The sequence below is a fragment of the Mesoplodon bidens genome (genome assembly GCF_964165515.1).
Source record: "Mesoplodon bidens genome assembly, chromosome: 8".
Classification (NCBI taxonomy): domain Eukaryota; kingdom Metazoa; phylum Chordata; class Mammalia; order Artiodactyla; family Ziphiidae; genus Mesoplodon; species Mesoplodon bidens.
In genome coordinates, this window is record NC_138165.1 from 18,770,840 (window position 1) to 18,787,703 (window position 16,864).

General features: G+C 39.7%; 1 protein-coding gene across 4 annotated transcripts in view; it reads right to left on the bottom strand.

Moving 5' to 3' along the window:
- Positions 1-12,897, bottom strand: part of UBE2E3 (ubiquitin conjugating enzyme E2 E3) — a 90,132-nt gene extending 77,235 nt beyond the window's left edge. The window contains exons 1-4 of one of the 4 annotated variants that reach the window (XM_081242971.1): positions 12,280-12,656; positions 11,779-11,843; positions 11,022-11,239; positions 9,195-9,245 (exon numbers count right to left, since the gene is read on the bottom strand). In XM_081242971.1, the coding sequence (XP_081099097.1) occupies positions 9,195-9,245; positions 11,022-11,215 (245 nt within the window). In that variant the 5' untranslated portion in view covers positions 11,216-11,239; positions 11,779-11,843; positions 12,280-12,656. Of the gene's footprint in view, positions 1-9,194; positions 9,246-11,021; positions 11,240-11,778; positions 11,844-11,870; positions 11,988-12,279; positions 12,657-12,714 lie in introns of those variants that run through there. The other 3 variants (XM_081242973.1, XM_081242970.1, XM_081242972.1) reach the window with 3 other exon arrangements.
- Positions 12,898-16,864: the final 3,967 nt, after the last annotated feature.

The following is a 16,864-nucleotide window of genomic DNA, read 5'->3' on the forward strand; positions in this document are numbered from 1 at the left end:
TATAAAACAAGACAAAATTAAGAGGGATCTAATATAAAGCCAAATTTCTATAAAAAGTCAGATCTAGTACCAGTATTAAAAAATAACAAGTGCACATGTTGCTGAGAAATCAGCATTAAAATACTCCTAAAATCCTGTGATTAGGACTTTTCTCCATAAAGCTAGAAATTCTTATCCATAGATTTTTTTTCCAACTTCAAAGCAATTCATAAACATAGACCGCTTCACAATACCCCAGACAAAAAAGTAGAGGCAGATTTAAAGTCTCATTGCTTTGCCCAAAGAAAAGCCTTACACAAGGAACTACAAGCTAGAGAACAAAGATCTGCCTTTTCCATTACGATCATATTCAATCCCTGACCTTCTTCCTTACAAGGCAAGAGAATAGCCAAGAAAGCTGGCAACTTGGGGAATGCTCCTTGAAAAGAAAATGCTTCTGAATGATTTAAAAAGAAGAAGAAGAAAGAAAAAAAAAAACCCCAAGGCGAGCCTAGCACCCCCAAGCCAAAGAAGGCAACTCTTCTTTCTCCAACTCACCATCTGGACCTCACTTGCCAGGTTCTAAAACCATACAGTATTTTGGATCCTTCAAGAGACTATAAGCAAACAAATGGGATGTACTCATACTAAAGCATGCACCTACAAACCCTTAAACAACTCTGAATGCTTTTACCAGATTTCTCAAGCAGCAGTGTACAAAAGCAAAAGTGCTTACCTTCACGTAAAAAGTAAGCCTAAAGGGCTTCCCTGGTGGCGCAGTGGTTAAGAATCTGCCTGCCAATGCAGGGGACACGGGTTCAAGCCCTGGTCCGGGAAGATCCCACATGCCGCGGATCCCACATCCCACTTGTTGCGGAGCAACTAAACCTGTGCCCCAGAACTATAAAGCCCGTGCTCTAGAGCCCATGAGCCACAACTACTGAGCCCACGCACCACATCTACTGAAGCCTGCACACTCTAGAGCCCGTGTTCTGAACAAGAGAAGCCTGCGCACCACAACGAAGAGCAGCCCCCGCTCCCCTCAACTAGAGAAAGCCTGCGAGTAGCAATGAAGACCCAACACAGCCAAAAATAATAAATAAATAAATTAAAAAAAAAAAGTAAGCCTAAATTTTTGCCCTGTATATGCACTACATGTGTGACAACTCTCAGATTAGCTTTTGAAATCTTAACAAGAATGATACTTGAAAGGATTGTTTCGGGAATTAAATAAAATAGCATATTAATAGGCACTATACTATGGAATCCAGTAGTGTCAGGCTGGGTGCTCACCTATTCATGAAGTATATATCCTTTGAATATAGGGAGAGAAATCGATTTCTCACTGAATATCCATATGCTCCCCGACATTTTCCAGCCACCTTGCAGTTGGTCGAGGCCATGTGATTAATTCATGCCTTACTTCCAGACTAAAGCACTTAACAGTTAGCCAGCACATGACCCTCTAGCTATCTTGCCTGGACACATGTTCCAAATGGCAGGGCTACAAGATGTAAGCTGCACAGATCTGAGCCGACACGTGGAAAAGCTAAACAGGAGAGTCCCTGGACCCACAGAGGACTTCATACAAGTGAGACAAACGTTTATATGTTCATGTTATAAGCTTTCTAGGTTTGTTTGTTAATGCAACACAGCTTAGCAAAATTCAGCGTCTCCTTTTACAGCCTAACTGCACTCAAATGCTAGACAAAATGCATACATAAAAATGGCAAGTCTTGAGCTTAGGTATTAAAGGATATCTTCCTTTCTGTGTAATTTTGTATATACAGAATGAATAGAATGCTTAAAAGAGAATTCTGATAGCAAAGTAGAAAAGTAATCCAATGTACACCGAACAACTTAAAAAGAAACTGATACTTATAGTTTCACCTTAAGGAGAAAAAAATTCTAAAATCAAGAGTCTAAACTTTTTTCTAGTTAGGCACGCAAATTATACAAAAAAAAAAAGCAACAGTACAAAAATAACAACTGAGAAACTAAAAACAGCTATCAGGAAACAGGTAAAAGAAAGAAAAGCTGAACAAGACTTTAAACACCCTTTCACCATGAGTAAAATAGCTGAAGTCACTTGCCATTGTAACAGAAGTATTATAGAGCCACAATTGCTTACCCGCAATTCTGGAATACCCCAAAAGCTCTAAAAATCAAAGATTAAAAAAAAAGTAAGTTTGGAGAAAAATAATTTGGCAGCAACACCAAACATGAACTAACCAAAAACTATCTGTAGTGTCTATTTATCCCCTTAATATGAACATTCATATAATTTGACTGTAGAAATATGAATGTGTTTGATTATGGAGTGCTTCTCCAGATCCCACTGGCAGTGTTACATAAAACACAACAAATATATCACATTCCCTTTCTAAAATCTTAAAATTTCCAAATTCTGAAACATTACTGGCCCCAAGAGTTTGAAATAAAGGACTGTGGACTTGTAACAATAATAGAAGTAAATAATCTCTGTATGGTCTTAATGATAAAAATAAAAATCAAATGAAGAGCATGGCTTTCTAACCTGTTTGTAGTTCAATCAACGTACTGAATCCAACTGAATTTTGATGACTTTCCAATGGTATTTCTACTTGATGACACTACAATATTCCCAGTAGCACACAGATACAACCAGCCTAAAGCTAAATCATGAGAGGGTATAATTAACTAGAAGGAGACTAGTTAATTAAAAATACTGCTGTAAGCATTTCTGGCCTCAATAGACCATAATTTAGCAGGTACTCAAGGTAGTCATTCCTGTAGGTTCACATAAAAAAACAGACATGTATCAGATAACATAAGATAAACTACAGCACAAGAGTAGTGGGAGATGGGGACACCAACTCTGAGGAAGGTATAGGAGAATGTATTCAGTAGGCATCACTAGTAAGATAGGAAAATGGTAAAAAGCAAACTATGTAAAAATTAAAGAGGCAAGGTACTGGAATAAACATCTACAGCAGGATTTCTCAACCTCAGCACTACTGACATTTTATAGCCCAGATAAATCTTTGTTGGAGGGAGCTGACTTCGGCATTACAAGGTATTTAGCAGCATCCCTAACCTCTACTCACTAAATTATCAGTAGCAGCCCCTCTTCCCCCAGTTGTGAAAAGTCTCTAGGCATTGCCAATTGCCCCCTAGGCCAGGGTGGGGTGAGGGAATAAGAAGGCAAAAACTGCCTCCAGTTGAGAACTGAGGCAAGAGAAATATTAAACGTTTAAAGATGTTTATTCTTCTGGATTCTAAAATGCCAAATATACTTCCCTGTTAAAAGCAGTATGAGAAGGGAAAAAAAACATTTTCTATTTCTCTAGATCTACAGGTGGTTTTATGCTATGTTTTTAATCTTAATTTTGTAGGAAAGACCAGAATGGCAGATCAAGTTCTCCGTTATCAATCGGAGGGCCCGGCACTCTCAGGAACAATGACTTGTTGACTTTCTTATAACTAAACATACCCATCTGCTGTTACAGCAACTTATTCAAGGAGAGAATAAGGTACCAGTTGGTTATGTATAGAAGGGAACAAAACAATTTGAGTCTTGCATGCAGCAGCAAAGTAACCATGCAACTTTTTAAATTCACAGTTTTCACATACTTTCTAATTACATTATCTGCACTGAACTTAACAGATCCCTAATGAAAATGTGACCTTTAGATGGGGAAGAATATTATTTTCAATCACATCATTCTTTTGGAAAAAATTTTTAGTCACAACAGAACTGAGTCCTTCTGCTACACTGGCATATATGAGGGAAATAATTAGCTTTACTGTGAATCAATTTCCTTTTATAATAAAAATGGTAACCAAATACCTCTGAATAATCACATTAAAAATTACAATTATGAAAAAGTACAGAATATATGGGATATTTAATAGATTTTCTCCAATCCAAACTCATTGTTTTGCCTGTAATTTCTATTCCCGTCAATCTGACAGACTTCAACTTATTTACTAACTTAATAAATCTTCACATGAAAAGCACTGTGTGAAGCAAGACAGAAAAATGTTCAAGACAATCCTCCTTTCAAAGGAACACTAACTCTTGCAGAAGGTAGACAAACAAGTAAATAATTATACTGTATAGTATTAACATACTGGATTCATGTATTGATATTACAGCTGTGCTGAACCAACTATTAGCTTATTGAAAAATAAAACATTTCAAATTATCAGGAATGTCCAAGTACCAAGAAAAATCCTCATGATTTTTGAGGTCTATGCTGATGCCAAAATGTAATTAATTTATAATAAAATAAGAACTATTCCTTGGTAGATGACCACAGTAGAGTGAGATGGAAAACACCTTTAGTCAGAGTAGTTCTATACTTAACTGTTTCACAAATCGAGCGTCCAACTGAGATTTAATTTTTATAAAAAGGCAATTGCAGGATTTTTTTTCAAGAGTTGAAAACAAAAGGACTAGATGATTAATGACACAATTTTGTTTTATAAAATAGGGTACCTTCACATAGCACACACTGGCTAACATAAACTGGCTAATATTGTTGGCCAATAACAATCAAATGTATAAGTAAAAAAGAAAAAGCAATCTATCCATATGTGTGGGAGGGTTTAAAACCAAGTACTGTACAAGCAACCAGCAAAGCTATGTAGATATCACATGTTATTTTGATCATGACCTGTCTTCATACACCAATTAGAGAAAGCTTCCAAAATCTCTCCAGAGAAGGAGAGAATGCTATGTTTAGGTAACAAGTAAACTGTATCAATTCAGGATCTAAATTTTACAAAAACATTGATATAATCTCATTCTCAATACAGTAAAACTACAAATTCCTACAATGGAACATTTAAAAGGGAAAACATAACTATCACCATTATTTAAAAATTTTTTATTATAATTTATTGGACAGTCAGAGCATTCTCTACTGAATTAAGTATCATTAACCTTATGCATATTCCTTTAAAGAGGATATACTATTTGTTCAGCTTTACCCGATGTTCTTAGGTTTATTTTCTTTTTTACTCAAGTTCCAAAGAACTGCTTTTACTAACATCAGAAAAACAGCTGCTTGACATAGTCTCAATAAATAGGTGCGGAGCTGGTTAAGATGAAATTACTCCTACAGTCGGATGCTGATGCACTAGAGAAAACGCCAGCAAGAGTGAAGGCATACTGCTATAAACTAGCTCTTTAACCATGCTACGGCCACTTTATTGACCAAGTTTATATCGTTAAAAAAATTTTAAACATATTAATTCATCTAATCCTCACAACAAACTTATGAAGAGGAATATCATTTTAATCTTCATTATACAGATAAGAAACTGAAAGACAGAAATATTCCATACCTTATCTAAGTTAAAATAGCTATTAAGTGCCAGAGCAGGGATCTGAACCCAGACAGTCCAGTTCCAGTACCACTGCTTTTCAAACCTTAATATACATACAATTCACCTGGAAATCTAGCTGAAATTCAGATCCTGATTCAGTACTTCTGCAGTGGGGGAGGCAAGATTCTACATTTCTAAAATCTCATCTGTGATGCAGATGATGGTGGTCTGAAGACCACCCTTTGAGCAGCGAAGTTCTATCCTCCCTAGAAATGGTGCAAAGTGGTGGTAACCCTCAAAGGGAGATAGAGCTCATCCAGTTAGACAATTAGGCTTACAAATAAATCAGGGCTTGCCAACTTCTGGTTTAGAACTTAACTGCTTCTCTTAATTTTTTCTTTTTTAGAAAGAAGGAAATGAGCAAAATTTGCAAGCACTTAGTACCTACTTTCAGGTTTCGCATATTAATACTATAACTTGATACCGTCACACCTCCCTCCCAATAAGGTCTTTCCCACATTCAAAAACTATTTACAAATGTCCCTGAATACCTACTTTAACACAGATTCAATCTGAACATATTAAAGAATATTTTTGGAGAGTATTTTTCTACTTTCTCAGATACAGAAAGAATTAGAGGCTAAGTTCAAAATCCAGCACCTTTCTAAACTTCCACCACCTGTCAAGTCCTGAGAGGACAAGGACACTCTTTGGATGGAACATAAATGTCTTAATAGCACATACAATTTCCCTTCATTCTCACTGGTGTATCAGCTGTTTATACTCTAATCTGGAATACAGTAAAGAGTATGAATTGAAGGCACTAAATGTCATATCCCTATGTTTAGAATGCTTTGGCCTAAAGCACTCCAATACCTAAAAATTGAAATGTCATCAAATCATTGGAAATAACATTTTATCAAACTTTTATACTATTGGGAAAAGAAATGTCAATACTATCAAAATGTATTCAAACATGTTTAAAGCCACACACTTAATTCAGTAATTAAGTCTATCCTATGATCACCCTGGGTGTATACATATTTGACACAGCTGTATAGTAACTAAAGAATATTTTATTAATTAAACATAGGAAGGAATTTAAGAAAAATCTTAATCAAGTCTGAGTAATTTTGGTTTTGTTGAGTTTTCTTGTATTCCATTCAACTTTTTCCTGAATGTACACAGACATACTTTACATTTCTTCCCTGAGGAAGAACTAAATGTGTCACGTACTTTGATAAGCTTATAAAAATCATATTCAAAACCAAAATGGAATTCTGATTAACTACACATTAAAGTCAAAAGAATTAGGTTTCATAGATTTCAGGCAATATGAATTCACATACTCTAGAATTTATTAATATGGAGTCCCACTTTTAATTAAGACAAAAATTAACAAATTTAAACTGTACGATCATCATAAAGCTAAAATTCTCACCAACGCACCTGTGAATTACAAGAACACCACAAGTATGACACAAAGGTAAAAATACAATACAAATTTTAAATTAGCTGTCAAAATCCTAAAAGGCCTCCACTAAACACTCACTATTCCAAATTCCTGCTCAAGAACAAGGGCTAGATGTTCTTCCGCCCAAAAGAATCTGAAGACTTATAGAAAAACACACAAAACTATTTGGGTATTTTACTTATCCAGCATATGAAGGAAGGCTGTCTCCAAACTCATAAAAAAAACTTCTCCAGTCTCCTACTAAGACTCATATTTTCTGTTTTTTTTCTTTAATCACTCACACAGTCACAAAGAAACTCATACATAACAAGAAGCAGAGAACTGAAAGATGTAATTTGCAATAGTTGACAGTGATCACAAGTTGTGACAAGGGAAAGCACAGATGATGTATCCCAAGTTACTGCACACGGGCAAGCCCAAAGGTTCACTATTTCACTAGCCTAATCACTAAATGTGAAGCATTATTTCATGGACTGAAAGGAAATCTGGTAGATAAAGAGAAAAATAATAACAAGTTAAACTTTCTATCTCCAAGAAAGACTCTACTTCCTCTAAAATAATCGTCAGTGACCTTGTGGAAACATTCCTGGGCTAAACATGTAGAGCACATTTCTTCGGCAACTGCAACACTAAGCTACTGCTCTGAGGGCATCTCACACATCTCTACTGGGTTCGTTAGATTTACACAAGAACACTAGTTTGTGCCATTTGCAGAAAATCAACAAAAACCTTTAAAAAAAGTTTGACCTTAACATGCAATTTTAAAACATTTAAGACCTTTGAACTGATAGATCTTTACATCTTTTACAATGAGAAATACCAGAATACACTCTGCAAGTTAAGTGATTCTTCCAGAGAGCAAATTTAACTTGACCTCCCTAAATGGCTACAGATTTGACACACCATTTAGAAGCCTGAAAGGAAATACTTTGATTTATTTATTCTCTAAAGCAGTGCTGTTCAACAGAAATATAATGCGAGCCACATATGTAATTTTAAATTGTCTAATAACCGTATTAAAATGGTAAAAAAAGAAATTAATTTTAAAACATTTTATGTAACCCAACATATCAAAAATATTAATATTTCAACATGCAATAAATATTTTTCAGAAAATCAGTAAGATATTTTACAAAAGTTCTTTTCTTCATACTAAGTTTGCAAAATCTGATGTGTATTCTACACTTACAGAACATCTCATTTTTGGACTACAACTGAAATGGTCAATAACCACAAGTGGTTAGTGGCTACATTACTGGACAGTGCAGCTCGTAAGCACTACTTTGAGATCTGACATACCACTATGTTTAAAATTAGTATACATTCATGTTTCCTTTTTGAACTGAAATGTCTGATTACAAGTATGAGCAAATAAGGATCAGATCACCTTATTGGAGGAGCCGGTTAACACACATGATAAGAAGCAGTTGGATTATATCCTATTATATCTCAAGTAGACTTCAGAAATAGGTCTGATCATCACAAGTGAACACAACTTGTAGCAAAAATATAGGTAAGACAAGAAAACATTTTCATATCAAACCACACTTCCTTATTTCTAGCAGCCACTCTTGTTCTTGAGCAGGTATCTCCATGCAAATTATCTAAAGACTGGTTTTCTAAGTTTGATGAATTTTGGAAGCCATAAAGTCATTATTGAAAAAGTGAGCACTAAGTAAGAGGAATTTAAAAAAATTTTTCAGGGAAAAAATTATCAACCAGTTACTTTTAATACACCTATACCAACCAACAATCTTAAATTATTCTACATGAGTTTCACTGAAATGACTTCTTCCCACAAATTCCAACTCATTCACTGCTTTTTATACACATATTTCAAGTACTAAAATTACTAAGAAATTTCCAAATTAGGCCATTTAATTAAAATGTAAATAATTCCAGCAATGCATTCTCTAGAAAACAGCAACTAAAACCATTAGCGTAGCAGGTAAAATTTGTCCTTAAGGCAAGTTACTGAATAAATCAAACAGAAACAACTATACTCTTGTTTACTGCATTTACATTTTGTAACACCACATTCAGCAATTTCTAAATTTGGAAGGTCAGTTCAGATTGCACACAAGCAGTAACTTTAATGCTTAGCAAAATTTTAGAAGTTTCTGCAATATACTTCTGAATAAACACAGTATAGAACTATTACAGCAGAACAAAAATCAGCACTATTCATACTAATCCCAGCAAGAAGCACAAAATCATATTCGTAAGTCCAAAGTGTATGATACACGCTAAAAAGGTTTTTATCCTCCCAAATTAATTTAATTCACCCAAGACAATTTTTGTTTAATCCACTTGCAAAGCTGAAAAGAAACAAATGTAGCCTCTTCTGCAGCACACATATTCAAGGACAATACACAAATCTCTTGATATTTTTCCACAATTTGAAATTAAAACAAAATTTGTTTCTTACCTGCAGTTAGGAGGAGGATCAAGGGTTATTTCAGCTAGCTCCTTCTGAATTCTGTTAGTGAAATGAGAACAGACAAAAAGGATTTGAGAGAGTCTACAGAATAACCGGGGAATTACACTGCCCTCTACCACCATGCAGTTAAATGCAAGGCTGGCTTCGCCTTCAGTAATGCTAACATGGCTGCTTCCTCTTTGTTCTCAGAGGCATAACCCAAATCCCTTAACAGAAACTTTGCAGCTTTTTTTCTCACTTGCTACTATAAATAAGTAAGACATTTACACCTGATTTGAGAACTAGCCCCCGACTAGTACTCAGTAAAGGATATAAAATGTATTTTAAAACACTTTTTACCAAAGAAATTCTCTTTTCAAGCTTATATGCAAATGAGACAAGAAGGGAGGAGGGAAAGCACTAGAATATTTGACAATGACTTCAAGTCACTTTTACCAAGGTAAGAGTTAACAAGCTACTGCCAGAGTACATTAATAATTTTGACAATATTTTATCTGTAAAAAAAAAAAAAAAGTTTGAAATTTACAAATATTTTTACCAGTGAAAAACTTCCAAAGGATTCTGGCATTCTTATTTAACTGAATCTGTTTTCCCCGACCTTAAGTACAGCACTTAAATTTAATAAATTTGGGAGAAGAGATAATGACATCCCTGAGGTAAGAGGGAAAAACACAGTCCTTATTTTATTCAAATTTAAAATGCTTTCAAAACTTAAGATGTGTCTAATATGTTCATCAACAAGATTACAACAAATTGAGAATTTTAAATTATCTCAAAGACTGCTGTTATTTCATAAATATTCTCATTATTAATACTTGATTATTGATGTAATAGAGGTGAAAATCCATAGAATATCACTACAGAATGCCAACATTTGATCAGCTTTTATATTTTCTTTTTCTTTTGGTTGTGATCAACAAAAATCAGTAAAATGTCGATACTGGTTAATGCTATAGAAGCATTTGATGTATAATTACTAGAAATCATGGGTATTCCACTACTACTACCACTGCTGTAGTCCCATTGACAGTCTTTTTTTCACCATTACAGATAACACAAATCAACAAGAAACAAATGATCTTTCACTTATATCCAACAAAATATGTTTCTCCTGCTGTTGAGTATTAACGTGACAAGCATATCCACAAGTTTTAGAGTGAACAGGAAAAATGACAAAGTTGTCACTCACCAAGTGCCACCTAAAATGTAAATGGCTACTTTTCAGTTTTATTTGCCCTCACAAGGACACAGAGCTATATAACCATAGCTTAATTACAAAAAGTAATACCTGGGATACATGACTTAAAGTAAGGTTTGTAAAACTGAAAGCAGATTTGGAGCACAATTTTAAAATCTGCTTTCAAATATAGCCAAGGCCTTGAATTTACAAATTTTCTAGCAAACATGACCATTTCTGATCATTAAGTTTCATGAAGACACTGCTGATCTAAGTGTCAATTTCAAGGAAGCCGAATATGACTCATAAAAAGGAAACATCCTCAATGTACCAGCTAATTTGGGTTCACCAAATTTTCCTTGCCAACTCCTTAAACAATCTGTCAGATGTTAGTCCAATCTCTGCTCAAGGACACTCTCACTGAAGTCACCAAAGTATAGAACGAGTTTGCTTAAAAGTCTAATTCTAGGGAGGTGGATTATATGCCACCTAAATAATGACAACTCATTCAAGTCCAAATAAAACTGAGCGCAAAGGAAATGTTTTCGAACTATTGCTACTGATATAAAACCAACAAAAGCGTCCAGCCATTTGGAAGACAACCTGACAACGTGCTTAATCCTTTTTTTACACATTACCTTTTAGCACTAGTGGATAACTTAGCAGTGGTTTTGCTAGAGAGTTTGGTGTTTTTCTTCTGCTGGGTGGCAGAAGGTTTTCTTTCTTCTTGTTCTTCAGGCTCTGGAGCGGCTGGGTCTCGCTGGTCCGCATCTGAACTACCACTGCTGGTGCTGGGGCTCTCATCATCGGACCTTTGCCGATCACTGGACATCTTGTAAAGTTATTTCTTGGAAAACTTTTAAAGAGAAAAGGGGGAAAAAAAGGAAATGTAAGTCTAAGAAATAAGCCAACAGCATTTTCTTCTCTTAATCTTCACCTAAAATCATATTTTAATGAAAACGCTTCAAAAGTGTTCACACATCTCATCGTACAGGAAGGTTACAGGGGAGGTGATGTGTCTCACAACGGCAGCGTTCAGGGCTTTACCGAACTCAAGTTAGAAAACCCACTCACATTTTTTTCCATCCCTTGGACAATCTATCAATTGTCTACTTTCTCAGAAGGCATGAAACAGATTTGCCAGGGAACTTAGGCAACGAGCATTAATAACATATGACACACTGTAAATAACAGATCTCGCTGAAAAATGTTAAAAAGTCACTAAAAACGTCTAAATATTTACACAGTGACATTGGTCAAAGCTACCAAATTCCCTTTCCGAGAGGAAAACATACCCTATTAATAGCCCATATGCTTATTTAAGGTGGCGATTCCTCCTCTGAGCCCGTAAACCTTTAAATACAACACTTAACGAATTTTAAAAAATCAACTAACAAGCTGCTCTGGCCGTTTTCACCGCCAGCAGAGAAGATTCATCCGGCCAAGACCGAGCTGCCACCCTGGGAAAAGCAGAATTCAAACTGCACCTTCTGCAAAGCTCCCCGTGCCATCAAGGTTCCTCGCTCAATTTTTACATCACGGACCGACATTTTGTCCAAAATAACGAAAAAAAAATTTTCAGAGGAAAAACAAACAAACAAACAAAGCCCCAAGAAGTGCAACAAATTTCCGCGCCCGCCGAGGCGAGCCGCGGCCGGCGACGGCGGCCACGCAGCTCCGCGGCCCTTTGTGGGGAGGGCCGCGCGGGGGCCGCGGGCAGCGCTCACCGCGCCGGGCGCCAAGTGATGCGAGCAGCCCGGCCGGCCCCGCCGCGGCTCGCGGACACCGGCGGCGCGGGCTCCCGGCGCGAACAAAGCTGCCCGCCCCCGCCCCCTCCCCCACCGCTGCCGCCGCCCCAGCCGCCCCCCACGCGGCCCCCCGGCCCCGCCGCCTTACCTCGGCCGCCCGCCCGGCCCGCTCGCGCGCCGCTACGATGTGGGGGAGGGAGAGAGAAAAAAACCCTTCCTTAAGGAAATGGAGGCAGCTGGGGGGGGGGAAAGGGGGGGGAGGGAAAAAAAGAAGCCGAGGAGGCTCTGGCCGGGGAGTGTGGAACATTGAAAGTCGGAGGGGGTTGTGCAGTGCCGGGCTCCGGCCGGAGGGTGGCGCCGCCCAGCGCCTTCGGAAAAAAGGAGGGGGGTGGGAGCTCGGCTGGGCGAGGGCGCGAGCTCCCGGCGAGGCGTAGGGGACGCGGGAGACCCCCGCGCACTGTGGCCTCCCGCCGCCGCCGCCGCCCGGCTCGGCTCCTCCCGGCCGCGCAGTCAGCAAGTTCCAAGGCGAGCGCGGGGGGAGGGGAGGGCGCGGCGGCGGCGCGCGTGCTCGCTCGCTGCTTGCCTGGCGGAGGGGCGCGCGCCGCCGGCGCCCGGCGGGCGCGAGCTGTTCCCGCGCGCTCCCGCGCGCTCTCTCCGCGCGCTCTCTCCGCGCCTCCCTTCACCCGGGGGGCGCACGCGTCCGCCCGCGCGTGGCCAGGACAAAGAGCGCGGCGGGGACCCGGCGGGCTGGCCCCTGACGCCCTTGGCCGCGGAGCCGGTACCGGAGAAGGCGGGGGCGCGGGCGCCGTCTCGCGGGGCCGCTGTGCCGCGGGGTGGCTTCCGGCCTGAGCCCGCCTCCGGAGCGAGGCTGCCCATTGGACTACCCGCCCCGCAGGCTGGGGCCAGGGTCATCCCCGAGGCTGGCCGCATCTCCTCTCCCTACACACGGGCCAGCGTGGTCCACGGGGCCCCCACGCCTGGGCAAGGGCCCGGGGCGCGTGGCCGGGAGTCTCCTGCTGCTCTGGAAGACTGGAGACTAATGGGTGTCGTTGACGAAGCCAGGCACGCAGGCGGAGGAAAGCTGCCTCTTGCCCCTCGTGTGAGCTAAAAGGGCAAGATGGGGTCTTGGGCACTGAAGGAGGAAAAATGGATTTCGAGACTAGGTGACCAGCCTCTGCTTCTCCTTGGCCCTCAGCCTTCCAAAGGGGAAGGTCCTTCGGATGCTTTGAAAACTTAAAAATTCAGAACAATTATTGAAATGTCCCACTCAAGATTTTTTAAAGTGAAGAGGGTCTTTTAAGGAGGGTTCATACCTGATGCTTTGCTGGATGCCCTTCTGACGTGCCTGCTAGACGCCAGTTCTGGAAAGAGAAGCCCTAAGTGATACTGGGTCAGAATGTCTACACAGAAAAGCTTCAGATGGGGTTAAGGGAAGGTTAGTTTTGTTCTGTCATTCTCGCTTGCAATCTCCAGGTGGACTCTGCAGTTTTTGCCCCGGGCACAAAGTGGCCAGAAGTACAAAAACTTCCTGTTTGCAGCCCAGACCTTCTCCTGCTACTGAGAACTTGCTCCAGTGATGGAGCCCCTAAGGAATTTGGGGATTCCTCTTCCACAAGTGTCAGGGGCAGGGGTGCTGGGAGAATGTGGAGTTCACAGAGGGAGTGACAATAGCAGAGTCATAACATCTGAACTAGAATGAAAGGAAAAAAGAAAAAAAGGCTGAGTGAGCCAATATATTATTTTTCCTCCAAATAGAAAAGTTTTGGTAAATTGGTGCTTACAATTCTGACGAGTAAGTTACATTTCTGTGATTTTCCAAAGACAACAGTCATTCAGCGAACCTTTCAGAGGGCTATGCCCTAGGTGCTGGACACACAAAATGCACTCATTCAATTACTGTGTGACTCAAGCCAGGTCTCTATTCTGTGCTAGAAGCAACCAGTCCAGAAGGGGAACAGGTCATTAAAGTGCACCAGGTCGATTAGGAGGAAGGACACTCTAGTCAGAAGGAATAGGAAGTCTCAGATGTGGAAGACAGAGCATGGTGTGTGTGTTGACAAGAGGTTTCACTGGGCTGGATCAAAGTGTACCTGTGGAAAGAGCTTGTTAGTGAAAATACAGGCAGAAGTTTCCCCCAACTTTTACACTGTGCTGCTACAGCAAAAGCCAACCAATTTGGAGTTTGGATTTTGCTCTATTTGGAATGGGAAGTTGTGAAAGGAAAGCTATATATAAAAAAGTGGGATAGTTTAGGAAATTTAATATCACAGAAGTAGACTGAAGGCCCAATGGCAATTTGCTGATAGGATTAGGGTGGGGCTAGGAGATTGGTAGATAAAGATATTTAGTTGTGTTTGGTAGCATTTTCCATGATAAAAGAAACAACAGTGGACTGAAAAGCAAGGGAACTGGATTCTAATCTTATTCTATCAAATTCATGTGACCTCAGGAAAATTACTCTTTCTTTTTAAAATAAATTGTATTTATTTATGTATATATGTATGTATGTATGTATTGGCTGTGTTGGGTCTTCCTTGCTGTGCGCGGGCTTTTTCTAGTTGCGGCAAGCGGGGGCTACTGGGGCTACTCTTCATTGTGGTGCGCAGGGTTCTCATTGCAGTGGCTTCTCTTGTTGCGGAGCACGCCCTCTAGGCGCGCAGGCTTCAGTAGTCGTGGTGCGCAGGCTTAGTTGCTCTGCAGCATGTGGGATCTTCCCGGACCAGGGCTCGAACTCGTGTGTCCTGCATTGGCAGGTGGATTCTTAACCACTGCACCATCAGGGAAACCCAGGCATGTTACTCTTTCTAGTTCAGTCTTTCTCGTATGTAGCAGAAGTGTAAATCCTTGCTCAAAAATTTCATGATTCTTCAATGAGTTTGAAGTCATGGAGTTCCACTCAATATTCACGCAACAGATTACTTAGGAACTACCAAATGCTAAGATATTGGAGTGAAATATGGGTGCTGCTCTTATTGAGCTCAGTAGGTAGTGGAACAGCCAGAAATGTAGACTACAAGATGAGAAGTGCTGCATTCAAGGAGTGGACAGAATGAGTGGAGTGTTATTAATTATGAATTAAAAATTAGTAATGGAATTATTAATTCAGCGTGGGGTTATGCACCATGGGGTGTGGGTCAAAAGAAGTGGCAATGAAAAAAAAAAAGAAGTTGCAATGAACCGGGCCTGGAGGGGTCAATAAGTGATAATATAGATAATGCTCTGGGCGAAGTACTTGGGACATAATAGGTGTTCAATAAATAGTACTTACCAAATTGTTAAAGTCACCATAAAGAAAGCTGGCTCCATAAGGTGAGGGACATTAGTGGCCTGCCCTCACAGTATTAGGTACTCAGCTACCATTATTCACTTGACTAAAGGGGTTTGTTCAAGAAATTCTTTCCAGCTTACAGCTCTCCTCCAAGGTCATCTGACATCACTATCTTGACCAGAAGCAACTTGTAAGTTATGAATTGTTATCTAACTTGAAGTTCTTCCTCACAGGACACCTGTTTTGTAATTGTTTTATCTTTCTCTTTTTTTTTGCCATGTCTACCCTTGGAAACAGGGATCATGTCTTATAGGCATTCCTGAGCACATACATATTTCATCTAGTGCAAATTATTCTATAAAGTATGTAATAAAAATTTCTTCCCATATGACCCCTCAAAATAGTACCACAAAGTAGACATCAGCTACCACAAGAAGATTGTTCCCTCTTGGTTTCCTCTTTTTCTCTTCTTGGTATGGGGTCCTGCCAGCTTCTCACTCACAACTCTGAAAAAGGCAGAAGTAAGAGGAAAGATAAAAAATTCAATTGCAGCAGATATTGCCACAAAGACCTCTTCTCTCTTTCCCCCCCAAATGCTGTGACCAAAAGGAACTGGTCATTACAAGGGCAGACAAGGCAGGACCCAGAATCCTTTAGACTTACCTGGTTTGGGAGTTGCTTTCTCCCATGCCTTTCAGTGGGTCTCAGTGTTATATAGGTACATGAGTATGTGTGTGTGTAACCAAGAATTCTACAGGAATATACGTTTGATTTGCTTAATAAGTTTCTGAATTGAGTGATTATATAAGCTACGGTAGGGCCACGGATCTTTTAAAATCACCCACCATGGCCAACAACATACCTTACACATAATGGGTATAGAATACTTACTAATTTGTTTTGTTGATTTCAGAGTGCTTTCATTTGTTTCCTTCCACACAGTAACCTTTCTCAACATCCCTTCCTTTTACCCTTCTTTTTTTCAGGCTGTTTCAGATGCTATCCAGTTACTTGTATCCTTTTGTCCTCTGGCTATAAAACTCTCTCTTACTATCCATTCAAAAAAAAAAAAAAGTTTGGTTTATTAGGAAGTCATTTCCTGGCCCAGGCTTAGTTTAAGAAGCCATGGTTGCCATTGTTAGTCTCAGTGTCTCTGGACCTCCAGAGTCCAATGCACTGATTGACATCTAGTGTTCCTCCATTGTGTCATGTGTACAAAACCTGCTGTGTGCCAGACCCTGGGCTGGGGTGCGGAAATGGAAAGGTGCATTAAGCCTCTGTTTGACTTCAGGGACTTCAAGGCACAAAACTCAGTGATCATTTCCCGCTTTTCTCCTTTGAGATAACTCTGAGGGAGAGTATATACCGAAAAGGGCTTGTGTCTTTATTCCATAAAGAGCTTGTACACATGAAATGAAAACATAAGCACCTTAATAAGACAAAAGTCATGAACAGATACATTTTT